The sequence below is a fragment of the Leptinotarsa decemlineata genome, unplaced genomic scaffold (assembly GCF_025532065.1).
Source record: "Leptinotarsa decemlineata unplaced genomic scaffold, Ldec_3_MD MMD2_tig00002974_RagTag_RagTag, whole genome shotgun sequence".
Lineage (NCBI taxonomy): Eukaryota > Metazoa > Arthropoda > Insecta > Coleoptera > Chrysomelidae > Leptinotarsa > Leptinotarsa decemlineata.
The window spans coordinates 5428444-5443529 of NW_027412578.1; the positions used below are offsets into that span (position 1 = coordinate 5428444).

At 35.8% G+C, this 15086-nt stretch overlaps 1 protein-coding gene across 11 annotated transcripts in view; it reads left to right on the top strand.

Annotated features, from left to right (window-relative positions):
- The window catches only part of unc-13, a 477247-nt gene that overhangs the window by 362816 nt on the left and 99345 nt on the right, over window positions 1-15086 (top strand). For all 11 annotated transcript variants that reach the window (XM_074177326.1, XM_074177324.1, XM_074177325.1 and 8 more), the window contains one exon: window positions 11069-11189. In XM_074177326.1, coding sequence (XP_074033427.1) covers window positions 11069-11189 — 121 coding nt within the window. The remainder of the gene's footprint in view (window positions 1-11068; window positions 11190-15086) is intronic.

The window sequence follows — 15086 nt, forward strand, 5'->3', positions numbered from 1 at the left end:
AATTGTTCCATTCTTATCTTTTCCATAGAAGTTTTCAACAATCATGTCATTGGCACAATCATGTCTCTGGAATTGCAAATACTGCTTCTTAAAAGCTTGGAACACCGTTTCGAACCAGAAAACTGTACACACCTCCGCAACCTTTGGCGCTTTATAAAGCTCAGATCAGATTCCATTCAGAAAAGGAAGGTTAGAGATTTGTCTCTCTCTTCTATAGATTTGTCTCTCTTCTATAGATACTTTCACTAGAGGTGTTCAAGTGACTTGGCAGATTTGATTCTACCAAGAGCGGTACATATCAGAAATACGCGACGAACTGTGGCTGCTCATCGTTTTGAGGTTCAACTCAGTACAACTCGAACTTCACTGTTTAGGAACTCTTTCATCTGGAGAACTGCGTTTATGTGGAATACACTTCCTGAGAACGTTTTTCCAAATGGATTTAATTTCAAGCGATTCAAATCGCACAGGTACCGCGCCTTAAGCGCCTTTAGGATTTTCCTATAGTGCTTGTGTTTCGTCCTTGAAAAAAGGTATATGCAAAAATTCATTTTTCGTGTGGATCACTTAATTTCCTTATTTGGGATAAATAATTTTGTGTTTCACATGAACTATCTAACGAATTGAATGTTTTGACCCCGACGGAAAGGGAAATGTCACGTATCATAGGCGTACGTGACATATCGTATGCTACAAAGTAGATCCGCATGGAAAACAAGACTATTGACAGCCACAACATCATTTGAAAATATATTCATCAACTGCAATATTCTGAAGCGAAATAATACCATCCGTTGTTTGGATAAACAAGTGCAAAGTGTGAAAATTACCTCACATATAGAGATAATTACAGATAATTACATATTTTAAATGGTAGGGTAGCCTTCTCAAGTGGAAATCCATTTCATGTAAAGCCATAGAAATGTAGTTGCAAGGTCTCAAAGTGGAAACTAAGTTAATTCACAAGTATGAATACAAAGAAAAGTAGAATATTCGGATTAGTCAGAAGTGAAAATGATATTGTCGCAACTCAGTACTTGCTTGGCTATTAACGCTGTTTCACCCATTCATCATTCATCCAAAATAATGTTTAAAAAACAAAAAATCTGTTTTTCCGTTAACCAGCTGTCGCACCCCTACGAACGACAACCCTCAGAAGTCGAAACTTGTGCGAGTTAAGGATTAACGAGGTCTTACTTTTTAACGTGTGATTCCTAACACGGGTTGGACGGTAGCAAGTGCAGATCGATCGTTCAGACTAGGGCTTGAACCACCGACCAACACGGCAGTCAATTCGAGTGAGTGAACAAAGCACCCACGCCGAACCGCTTGGCTACCGACTGACCATGAATGTATGAAGATACTTAAATGTTAATAAAAAAATACATTAAAACACCAAAAACTTACATTATACTGCCACCCGGCAGGATTTAAGAGAAGGAGATGTGCTGCATTGCTGATGAGCAATAGATAATCAAATGAATTTCTGAATACTGCATCTTAATGATCTTGACCTCCCTCAATTTTTATGAAGGTGTATACGCTGACATTGCAACTTTGATCCGGCCACTGTACTAAGGTAAAATACTCAGCAAGCATGTGCAAAGTTTGCCTATTTGGAGGAGATTGTTTTATATTCTATATCCTGTGATCGGATCAATTTCGATGTCTATGAATATTGAAATATTAAAAGATGGAATTCTGAATACTGGGTGTTTTTGTGCTAAAATATTGAAGTTCAGGTTGGAACATATTTCAATTCATGTACGAATTTGAATTATTTCATGATTATTTTCTATATTTGACTATATTAAAAAATATGAAAAGAAATTATCAATTGAAGTCATATAAAAAAAAATTGTTTTAAATATTCTTCACTCCCTAGAACTCCCCTAGAACAACCCTCAAAAGTCCAATATTGTGCAAGATATAGGTTACCGAGACCTCACGTGTCAACGTGCGTTACCTAGTACGTTGCGAAAAGTTTCAATGTCACATCCCATTTCAACCGATTGCAAGTTTTGGAATTTTCACCAGTATCTGTTTTGATTCAGTTTTAGGCAAAAAAATCATTACTCGATGATGTGAACGAATAAATGAAAGTAAAGATCCTTCATCCGGTAAATAGGTAATGTCGAGAAACTTTATGTGGCAATGCAAGGCATACATTATTTATGAAAGCCCGTTTGTGAATGTGACATGAAATAAACAAAGTCAGCAAGCAATCTGTAGGAATGATAATGACGGTACTGATCTGCTGATAACGAAATATCGGAATATTCAAACCATATAGAATAGTTGAAATATTGTTTATGATTTTGGGCATTTGGCCAGCCTGGCAAGCAGCATGACAAGCAGTTTTTTTATCGGAAATAATAACCGAATTCTAGAAAGATTATCATTCTCGTTCCATTAACCCACTGAATATAATAATATTTTGTTGAAACTTCCCACAAATTTTATGGGTGAAGTTATTGAGTTCAGTTTGAATTGTATACCAACACAAACTATTTTGATTTAGTGAGATGTGACTGAGAAAAGAGATTACATATTAACGTAAATACTCAATATTATCTTAAAAATTTATTTTTCCTAATGAAATTGGTTATACATTGGTTATATCTTTTTTTTTCATTTCCAGCAAATCATGAACTGCCAATATTCATTATGCCATCTTTTTATACATGTTTCAAGCAATCTTATTTCCTGTACTAGATAGTACAGTTATATTGGGACGATTGGACTTTGGTTTCATAACCATAAACCAATGATTCGTCACCAATTATGACTCTCTCAAGTAAATCATTAGCGATTCTCCGGCCACGGTTTTTTTGTCGAAATTTTCGCTGCCACAGACTTTTTGTACAAAATTTCCGAAAAAATTACATGGCATGAGCCAACCGATATGCCGATATCCTAAGCAACTTCTATAATAATGGTTGGACTATCCTTCATAACAACTTTCCTCACTTTCTCCATATTTTCATCAGTTGTTCATTTGCTGGAGCTTCCTGGGCGAGCGTCGTCATTTACATCTTCTCCACCTTCTGTGAAAAGCTTGTACCACTTGTAAAAAATTTCCTCACTCAGGGTACAATCACCATATGCCACTGTCAACATTTCAAGTGAAAGCGGATTAACTGAATCAACTGAGTTTTTTCCACATTAAAAAACAGGTCGTGACTATAGAAATAGTTTGAAACTACATCCACACTGTATTCGCATTTTCGTGTTAATTCATTCGTCGCTTTGGCAGATATCGTCAAACTAATATCATTTGCATAGGCAGCAACTGCAGAATATGTTATTTTTCTATCTATATTATTGATATGTAATAGAAATTAAGAGTGGCCCAAGTATAGATCCCTGGGTTACTCCCAACTGGACCGACCCCATTTCTGATGTTGAAAACGATTTAACATTATCTTTGTCATATTTGAGTGAGACACACTGCATTCTTTTGCTGAAAAAAAATGGGACCCATGAATATGAATTTACCCTTATTCCATAACGATCTAAAATGTCTAATAGCTTGGTATAATCAACAGTCAAAAGCCCTGCTCAAGTCATACAGAACTACAGCGGACACTCGCCTGAGTCAATTAATCTCATCAAATCATCGTAGAAAGATAGTAGGGCACTTTGAGTAGATTAATCAAACCGGAAACCATACTGTATTGGAGTCAGTATACTGTGTGAGCCGATAAAATCGTTCAGGCGGTCTAAATTGCATACTCAAAAATCTTCGAGAAAGTTGAAGGAATAGTAACTGGTTTCAAATTTTCTAATATTGATAATTTTTTATTTTTTCGCTGCGATGGGAAGATGCCGTTTGAATATGATAGATTTACCAAAAAGATTAACGGTTCTATCATAGTATTTATTATTTTTTTTCACCAAGAAGACAGCTACCTCGTCGATTCATGATGACCTTTTGTTACTCAAATAAAGTATGTGGATATAAATCTGTGAAATTAGTCGGATTGTCTACATACCATTTTTTCAGAATGTTCTCCATCGGTGCTTGAGGGGCCTCAATAAAAACATTGTATAATTCAGTCACAATCTTTGCAGGATCTTCTATCAACTCACCATCCTTTTTGATAATCATATCTCCTGGTGTATGTTCAACTCCACTTGAGAGTTCAGATACGACATTCTACAAAACCCTTGAACTATTTTCATACATTCGTATTCTCTCTTGATAATAGTTTCTTTTAGTTTCCCTCACCAAGTTTATATTTTTTTCTTGTTATTTTTGTAATCATCAACCAAAGCACATAATGAAGCTACCGTGTACTAAAACGCATTTTAAATGCAATCAATTGTAAAAATTGTATAATTATGGTCGATGAAAATACTTGCAAATCCAGTAATTACTCGCAAATCTTCGCTGTATTGAATATGGCCCCTTTCGCAAGAAAGGGGCCTAATTTAATATTAGCAAAATATCACATATTGTCAGTGGGCAAACTTGAAGACTGGCTATAAATGAAATCATCTAAAGGAACAAATTGTTTTAAAAAAATATGTTTTTTCTTTAACCAGCTGTCGCACCCCTACGAACGACAGCCCTCAGATGTCGAAACTTCTGCGAGCTAAGGATTAATGAGGTCTTACCTTTTAACGTGTGATTCCTAACACAGGTTGGACGATAGCAAGTGAAAATCGATCTTTCAGATTAGGGCTTGAACCACCGACCAACACGGCAGTCGATTCGAGTAAGTAAACAAAGCACCCACGTCGAACCGCTCGGCTACCGACCGCCCACTGACCATTCTATGTGAAGTTTTTTCCGTATACATGGAATTGGCAAATTTCGGATATGCGGTTGGTTACCTCGTTCACAGGCAGATGGAGCGATGACATATCTGTTGATTGTTGTCTGCTTCAACCTAGTTCGAGGAATTATACTCTGAAGGAATCTGAATTTCAACTATCGGAAATCATCGACTTTATGTTGATGCACTGTCGAGTGGCTAAACAGTTCGAAACTGATCTGCAAGTGTGTTCCAATAATTAAAAATCTATTGCGACAGTTGTATCGCCAACCTCATATGCAGGAATAACTGCAGTGCACTGACATCTGTAGGGTATAATCCAACGTGGTATTAGCCAGGAAAGTAATTGTTTTATGATGGGTGTCAAACCTTTAACCTACAGAGACTGGCCTAAACAAATGGTTCTTTTAGATTTCAGATGATTTAACCAGTAAAAGATTTAATAGTAGTAACTAGTAACAAGTTTTCAGAAACGGACCTGAAATAGTGTTTTGTACAGTAGAAAATGGAATGAAAAAATGTATGGATAGCTTGCGGTAGTATATCGAAGGGAATAAGGTGATAGTTGTAAAGGAAAAAAAGTGTTACATCAAAAATCCTGTTATATTCTAGCCACATCTTGTCCTTGTTTCCAAAGCTCGCATAACTTTGGACAGATTCTGTCAAACTAGTATGGCTCCAAGGATGAATGGACATGTCGACATCCACTTCCATCCAAACATTCACGATGCCCGAAGTTGAGTTCTTCACGTTCCTAAAATTTCCTGAAACCCCTTGCCGTTTGTTATCCATCACAGCAAAACTTCGTATGCATTTCACGGTCGAATCAACAACATTTTGCGAGGTACTTAGTGCGAATATTCTGCATGAGCATTGCGGCATCCGAGGGGATTTCATGGCAGCGACGAGCTTGATGTGCGAATACAAAGGATTAGATTAGAGAGGAGAGCATAACGCCGCTCTGTTAAGTGAATATGAACCTTTAATTCAACAGAAGCGCATTCCGTGTACAAGGGATTAGTGACGTGATTTTTATTTCGCCATTTTCACCGTTAATTGAATTGCAGTTGAAAACTGGATGGTGGGTAACTTCCTGGTTTTTCTAAATACATGAAAAAACGTCTAATTTTCGGTTCGGAAATAGTATCAAAACACTGTTTTTGGAGTGATAAGTTCCAATTCCAGTGTTGTATAAACGTAAAATAACCTGAATCATATTCACATCGTTCAAATAACATACAAATATTTAATGGAGATTATGAGGATACATTCATAATACCAGAGTGGTTTCAGGAGAACCCGGCCTGACCTAGAGATGGCGGTAGTTGTTTGAAAAATATCAGTATATAAGGAAGTACATAATCTTCAAAGCATATGTTTCAAGTTTGAAGACGATGTTTGTTTAGTATTCGTTTGCAGCCAAAAATAGCGAACGTTTTCGGTGAATTTGTGAAAATGGAGAAAATTGGTACTCGTTGTGGTACAATATTTTCATTTGAAAGGCCTCAGCCGAACCAATATAAAAGCTGAACCGGATTGTACTCTTGGTGAGTCTGCTCCTTCGTTTACAACAGTAAAATATCGGGTAGCAGGGTTTAAACGAGGTCATACTAGCTGCCAAGACGAGCATTCCAATGGTCGACCAAATGAGGTGTCAACTCCAGAAACGGTGAAGAAAATCCACACCAACAAAGCAGAATTATCGCATCGTTCGTATCCATAGATGAAAGATGGGTCCACTCAAGACAAAAAAACAATGAAAATAGTGGACTCAAAGAGGAAAACCGGCTCCGAAGGAGGCGAACTAGCAAACTACGTTTCGTCTATAGGCAAGGTCATGTCTTCGGTTTTTTGGGATGCGCGGGATAATTTCAAAAACGGCCGCATTTTGCTAATAAAAAAATGTTATTTCATCAAGACAATGCAACAGCTCAAAAATCCATTATCGCAATGACCAAAATCAACGAATTGAAGTTGAATTGCTTCTTCAAGCACCCTATTCGCCAGATTCAGTCCCCTCGGATTATTTTCTGTTCTCAAACTTGAAAAAACAATGCAGTTAATGGCTATTTTGAGGAGCAAGAAAATTCTTATTATAAAAACTGTAACGTCGCTGGGAAATGTGTATAGAGCTGTAAGGAGATCATGTTAAGATTGAATATATTTTCTCCAAAATATTTGGGTTTTTTTGTTGGGCCGGTTACTTCTGATACCACTCTCGTGTACGTTTCTCTTGAAGCTATAAATCGAGATTTTTCTCATAGTGAGCCCTGAACTATTCACGTATAGGAAAGTAAGTACATAAACAATTTAATGTTGATTTTGGGTATGATGAACATCGTCACATCAAGGGCATTGAAAATATGTAGAAAAATATCTGAATTCTGAATCATATTTACGTCGTTCAAAGAACATAAAAACATTTGATGGAGGTTATGAATCTGGAGGACATCATAATGATGTATCCATAATAGGTTTCTCTTGGGGTGATAAATCCAGATTTTTGGCGTTGTTATGAACATAGCAAGGCCTGAAACATATTTACGTATAGGAAGTACATACAGAATAAAATGTAAATTTTGCTTAAGGTGAACATCGTTACATTGAGGTCACACGACATTCACAACTTTGTTCTGCTGTTGGGGAAACGATTATCTGAAAAATAATTTCTACTGTGCTTCGGACCTGCAATCTACCTGTTACGAAGCCAATATGAACAAAACTTTAAAATATTTGTTGCTTCACTGTGAGAAATATCTCAGCCTAATCTATTCATTTGATATATAAATAATATATAAACTCTCCTGCCACAGGAGGAGAGGAAGGGTCGTGTTAGGGTAGAAGAATAAAGGAGATGTTCATCTATAAGTGTTTGGAAGGAAAGTAAACTGCGGCCAAAGAGTAAAAACACATCCTCATGACCGTTTATAATCATCACAGTAGGTATAATCAGAATAGAGCTTGTGCAGGGGCTTCTGAAAAAATATAAAAATAAAATAAGTGAAAAAATTTCTTTTTTTTATGTTAAAGATAATAATGATGAAGATAATGTATTGAAAGTTGTATTTACATATTCACTCAGGTTATGCTACGCCCAACTATTTTATAATTTTTTATCTGATCAATACTGTAAATTGCTGAGGATAGTCGTGTGATGACTGCTACCTAGGAACTTTCAAATTATTTTTCAGTTTTCAGTATATCACCTGCATTATTATTATTTTTTTCTATAAAGCCGTTTACTTACTTATTTCATTTTCAAGTTTTTAGTTTCTAATTTTTATCCACCCTAATGCCACAGTTCTCGGCACGTTTCAACCTTTTACCTCAAAGGAGCCGTCCATTAATCACGTGAGGCTTGAAAGGGGGAGGGTTTAGTAAAAATCACGAAATATCACAAAGGGGAAAGGGATGGGAGTTGTAGTAAGATATCACGTGTATTTATTTTTTCGTCAAACGCGCGATTTCTAAGCCGAGAAGCGGCGTGTGATGTGACTTTGACTCGCCGTTGCAAGGCAACGACGACCACCCGGCTTGGCTTGCCAGTTATAAGCTTGTCGTCCACTTGTGCGACACAGCACAGCACGGCCCGTCCCGCCCAAATACGGATAAGTGGAAGTGGGTTAAGTGGAAGAGCAATTGAATGATGACTTGTCATCATGTAAATTGAACTTCGCCTTTTATCTTCTTATAATACATGAACTGTACATGATTAATTTGCTTTAAATGTATTAGAAGATAATAAAGACGATATCATTATTATTATTATAAGATTGAAACAATGAAAATAAATGGACAACCGCCTACTAGCCTGGCACAGCAAAGCCAAGAGCGTCCGCCGCCAGAAAAGATTCCAGCTCTCCGATCCTGTCCGGCAAATAATGGTACGTGCTGTGACGGACTGGCCAAGTGAGCGTCGCCAGTGCCTGCCAGCATCAACTTGTCCAAACGTACCTGGGAAGTTTCTGTCTGTCTGTTTTGCTATTCCATCAGTTGACAGCACGGTGTCAGACGGTACTCATAAAAATGGACGAGGAAAAATTGAGTTGTTTGTTGAGGCAGGCTCTAGAGTCTAGAGTATCCAGAAGTTTGCCGGGAATCATTCGATCATACTGGATAAATTTATCCGCGTCTTCTTTCAGGTCATTGAAAAGATGCTGGAACTCTCCAAGATTTGCTCTCTTTTGATTAACGGGATGGACCCACATCCTTCCTTTTTGTGACTATTTTCTTCTACATTCAAAAATGCGGCCACTATTATGACGACTTCTTCGTCAAAACTACACCGCTCGATGTCAACTGAAATTTCGTTGAAATCGAACAAACAACACCTTCAGTATGCTGGTTGTAGCTGGACAAGTGGGCGATGCTACTACCCGTCGCCATTAAGCGACGGAGAGCGCAGTGCTGTGGTGTGCCGGACAAGTAGGCGACAAGCTATATTCTGTTACTTACGCGCTGAATTCATGCAAACACCGTTACCGCGTACGTATCTCAACAAAACAATATCTAAGGAAGGTGATCTGTACCTATTTGCAGAGTATAAGAAAGGAACAATTTTTGAGATTATTTGTAGGTACTGAAAAATACATGTGATTTTGAGTGTAGGAGGGGAGGGGAAGTCATCGTCCATCCTGTCCCTTCCAGAAAAGTGGACAGGTCACTAGGAGGCATATCCTTTATATTGACAGGTGTAGGCCAAGACTCGCCGAACACACAATCTCTTTGGCAACCTTGAGGTGTCTCACCTTCGCGAAGGTTTTGGAAGGTGCAGCGACATTACTGTCGTTGCGCGGTTTTCTCAACTTGTTGTAACAAACATTGCCTCAGATTTATTGATATTCAATTTGAGTTTATTCGTATATACAAGGGTATCATCAGCAAATAAATTAATATAGTGTGAACCAGGTACATAGTTGAAATCATTTATATAAATAATGAATAGCAGTGGTCCCAAAACACTACCTTGTGGTACACCTGTCATTTATAATTTGATCGGACATTATATCACAAATTTTAGTCCTTTGACTTCTTTGCTCAAGATAACTATCTAACCAGTTTAAAGCTTTTCCAGTTACACCATGATACTTCAGTTTATTGATTAAAGTTTTCCTATTAATTGTTTCAAAGGCACGCTTGAAATCTAGAAATATAGCAACAATATATTCTTTCTTATCAATACTTTTTTTCCACTCTGTGACTGATAGTTGTAATGCTGTTTCGCATGAGTGATTCTTACGAAAACCAGACTGATTTTTGATTAATAAATTATTTTCATTAAAGTATGTAACTAGTTGTTCATATACTGCCAGTTCCAGTACTTTTTCTAGCGTTGGAAGTAGCCCAACCCACGGGCTTAGTTGACAAGTTCATTTCTATAGATTATATTGGATTTGCATCTTTTTCATAGTGTACTACTATTGTACTAGTCATTCGATACCCATATTGAAGTAGTTGTGAAAAAATAGGTAATCCGCCATTTTGTAGCTGTGGCCATCGTGAATTTGTATCTTTTTCAAAGTGTACTACAGTCAATTGATACCCATATTTAGGTAGTTGTAGCTGCCAGTTCGTAGCTGCGGCTATCTTGGATTCACAATGATACATAATTTACTCAATTGTTTTGTCATGAAAACTAAATGTTTGTACCAAACCGGAACAAGCTGAATGAAACCGTTTAAAAAACAGTCTCAGTCATCTCCTGATGATGCTGACTTGGTTAGCGAAACGCGAGACAGCAATTTAGTTCTTGTGAGGGAGAAGTGGTTTCAATAGATATAAAAGAAACCGTTTTAAGCCTATGCGATTTTAAAATTCTGGAACGATTTTACGAGTTTATCAGAAGCAGTCATTTGTATGCCGCTCAGAAAACAAAACACTTTGAAATATAACATTCGTCTTCGTAGTTAACGTACATAACACTGATGATGTCTGCCGCAGTAGCAGATGAAACGTTTGAAATTGCATTCTCTTCGATTACGGTCCTCCAGTTCAGATTTCGTTTCCTCTAATTTAGTAATTTTGCTAAGCAAATAATTTGATATGATGAATTTAATCTTAAATTATTTTACATGTAATTTTGGAATTACACGCATTTCGTTGAAGTAAGTTTGATTTGTATAGATTATTTGTTTAGATTATTTCCAGAAAAAGGACCCTATAATATGTTCATTTTCAATTGATTCGATATGTCGAGCATTCAAACACTGTAAAACTCTGTAAACGTTGTCAAACTGTTTCATCACTTATAGACATTGTGGGGAATAATCATTATAATTTCTCCACAGGGGCGGCTGAAAAAAGCTCAAAACATGGTGCCGAAGATAAAGCCAACAGCATCATCACTGCTATGAAAGATCGAATGAAACAGAGAGAAAGAGAGAAACCGGAAATCTTCGAACTCATCAGGTACGTTTTTTTTCCAACAATTTAATCATCCTTATTTTTTGACATATTTTGACATATTACAGAAACTATCATTTCATGCTCTTTTTCAGGCAGATGAATAAAAGTTTATCTGAAATTATATCTTAATAGTTTCGGTTCGAATAAAAAGAAGGATAGGAGGAGCCACTGTTCCCATTTTTAATTATTTTCGAAATAAATGCTACGAGTTCATTTTGCTGATTTTTTTGGATTTCGCTTCTGAATAATGTCTCATGCAACAAATCACCATTTATTGATATTTCTCTACTTTTAAATAAACTGAAAAACCAATTAACAGAAAAAAAGGATAGCAAAAATTGTCAAATTGCATTTCCATCTTGCAAATAGATACCTATATCGTAATTATTGATATGACATAGCTATAAAGGAACAAGAAAGAATAAATGATTGCCTTTGGGTCGGTTTATCAATGACTAGGTGAACTCAAACCTGTAATTGAAGTCAAAGCTTCTCAGAATATCTAAAAAAGAATGAAAAGTTAAAAAAAAGTGAATAAACAACAATATATTTTTGTGTTTTTGTAGTAAAAATTTCAGCTGAGATGATTTTAACCATAAAAACACCACTGGTCGCCTCGTTCACCAGAAACGAATCATATATTTTCTTTCGAAATTTTTTTCCACCTGATATAGCAATATAGATTCGTGATGGAATTCGCCTACCATAGTCAATTAACACTTCATTATGAGATTTTCACTAAACATTCCACAAAACCGCAACACGTGTTTCGCTATACAATAGCTTCGTCAGGCGTATTCATACTAGCTCAATTTCACCTAAATAGTTCTTTACATGAATTAACAATAGAATCATATGACTTTCTACGTACTCCATGATTTTATGTGAGTTCAGGAATAAAATAATTATAAATTTAAATATTGGGAAAGAAATTTCACAAGCTCATTCAAATAGACATGTGATGAATAAAAATTGCAATAATTTACGTATCAACTAATTTTCAATTAGAAAAATGATTTATTGAAGTAGTATATATTGAAGTAGTATTCAATTCTACTCTATCATTCAGTAAATTTTCAAACTTTCACATTGATATCCAAGAGTTTCAACATTTTCTCTTCCAGATGTAATACGTCATAGTCTTGATTGAACTCATGCTCCGCTGCCACGAAATGGTTTGCAAATGCTATTTTATTCTTTCGGAAAAAATCTCCTTGTTTGGCAGATGTAAATTTTTTGGAAAAAAACACAAATCAACTCATTTATTCCTGAACTATTCGACACTAAAGTTTTGTCTTCATTGTTTTTATTGAATTTGCTCAAATAAGTATTTGTTCTGTAATTTACCACCAAGTCTTCTTTTTTTTTTCAAAAACTTTATATTGGCCAAAAGTAAAATTGCGGTTTTGTAAACTATTCAGTGAAAATTTCACAGTAAAGTGTAATTTGAGAAAAAAATGAGATATGAAATTATTGAAGCCTTCTGAGACGAGTCAGACAAATTTTTTCCTGACAATGCAGAGGATGTGAATAAAATACGCCATTTCATCCCAGATTACATATTCATGATTGATTGTACTAATTTCACTCGAATTGGGAAAAATCGTAATAAATGAGTGTTTCTTATAAGAGAAATTATTCAGTGGTGAGAATCCAAAATCTCATTCGCAAAAAAATCAACTTGATTTCAAAAGGCAAACAAATTAAAGAACTTTTTGACGCAAACAATAAAATGTTTCAAAAAAATGTAACAAAAATCCAATTTCGTTATAAAAGTTTTTCATCAATGAATATATCTAATGGGAAATAAAGGGGTGATATTTTTGACCTCTTATGTCATTTTATCCAAACCCCACAGCACATGTGAATCAACATACATTTCTCAATCCTAAGGATAAATTATAGTCTTTCTGTATTTACAATCGTTCCTTTAATTTTTTTTGTTACTCATTTTCGAAGTTATGGAATGGACATGTTTTTTTGTGGAATAGATAAAACATATAGACGTTCGATTCTCCAAAATAGTATTGATTCAGAATGAACACCAAACCTCTGTTTCCGCTCTTTGAGAACATCGCTGAAATCCAACACGATTGCTACTCAATAAGAAACACCATTACCAACTTCCGAAAAGTTTTCTCGAAGACGGGAGTAAGTATTACATGATATTACATGATTGGGGTCTCAGAAAATACAAAACACGAAAAGGCGTAAAAGAATCACGTCCGCAGTTTAATACTTCGTTTCTGAGCTACAGGGCGTTGAAATCATTGTAATTGATTGTCTGACACGTTCAAAAATACCTGGAGTATTCCTCATGGCATCGCAATTGTAAATTATTTGATTCCTCAAGTTCTTCACATTCACATCAAGAGCCTTCATACGACCACATAAATAGAAATCTAGATGATTTGTATCTCGACTGCGAGCTGGTCAATTTTGAGCTCCTGCACGTCCAATCCAGCGGTAAATGATGCCGAGATGCTGACGAGTAAGAACACTGAAATGAGCTGAAGCCCTGTCGTGCAATAATTACTTGTTGCCTCTTACAAGTTCCGTCATTTCTTCTAACGAAATACGTACATGATTTCGCAAAACGTCCGACACGTCCTAACCTGTTGATCTCGCTGGCAGAAAAATTAGCTTTGTTAGGTTGTCACCAGTTATTCCTTCTCAAACGTTAAGGAAAAATTCGTGCTGAAAATGACTTTTTCTAATAACGTGGGGATTTTCGTCGGCCAAAAATGGTCATTGAGAAAGTTCATAATAGCATCCCGTGAAAAATTTTCTTTGTTTTTGCCAAATAAAATATTTGGTTAAAAATTATTATTGTATACCATCGTATGAAACAAACACCTGCAAAACATCAATCTTGGGTGAAAATCTCGAGGTAGTAGAGCTTGGATCCGCTGTATGTGATATGGCTATAGAAGGTTTATTTTTAAAACTGTCCATACAATTTTTGGACTAACTTCCAGCTGCAGTGCAATCTTCCTGGTGCTTACCGATGAATTTTCTTCTATCGCGTTGTTATAGTTTCTGGTCTTCCACCACCTGAATTAAAACTCCCAGTTTTACATATTTTACTCTGTTGAGATATCTGTCCTGATGAATTATCCCTGCTTCTTCCGCATTTTCATTTGCAAATCCATAAATGAAGTGCATGTCAGCCATTTCAGCGTTAGTAATATCACTCATGAGATTCAATATTATTCATGATGGAATCACTGCTAATTGGCAACTCTGACTTTCACTGATATGACAACAATGCCAGCTAGTTTCCAAAGTGTAGGTGTTTATGATGCGCAAATGGGCTTCAGTTTTCTTTTCCCGAAAACGAAGTTAGATATGAAGAAAACACAAGTTGTATATTTCAGTTGATTATTCTCAAAAAATAAAAAAGTACAAGTCAGTGGCATGGTCAGTGGTTGTGGTTTTCAATCTAGCTAGGGCTAGAAAAAAAACTAGCAATTTTCAACCAATTCGAATATTTTATAAATACCGCTTTTTTGACTTCAACGTACTGTATATTAGAAACGAAGCAACTCCGGACATATGTTCATCAACGAATCACCCTCTGAAGTTTTGTACCATAGTTAGGAAACACCATGTATAAAGAATATAACAGTTGGACAACGATTAGATATAAAATGTTATTCAGGCTTCGGGATGAAATGTCAAGAGAAATAAACATTCTACTATGAAATTTATAGAACAAAGAAATGTATATGATCATCAAACAAGGCAGCTCAATAATCTGTTAATAAAAATTTCAAATCTACATTTTGCAGAAAATCTATATTTCACGAAGGAATAATTGCATATAACGAATCACCAAATGATAAACAATTTTCCAACACAGTAAAATTTAAAACAGTATTAAAAAACTATTTGTTTTAT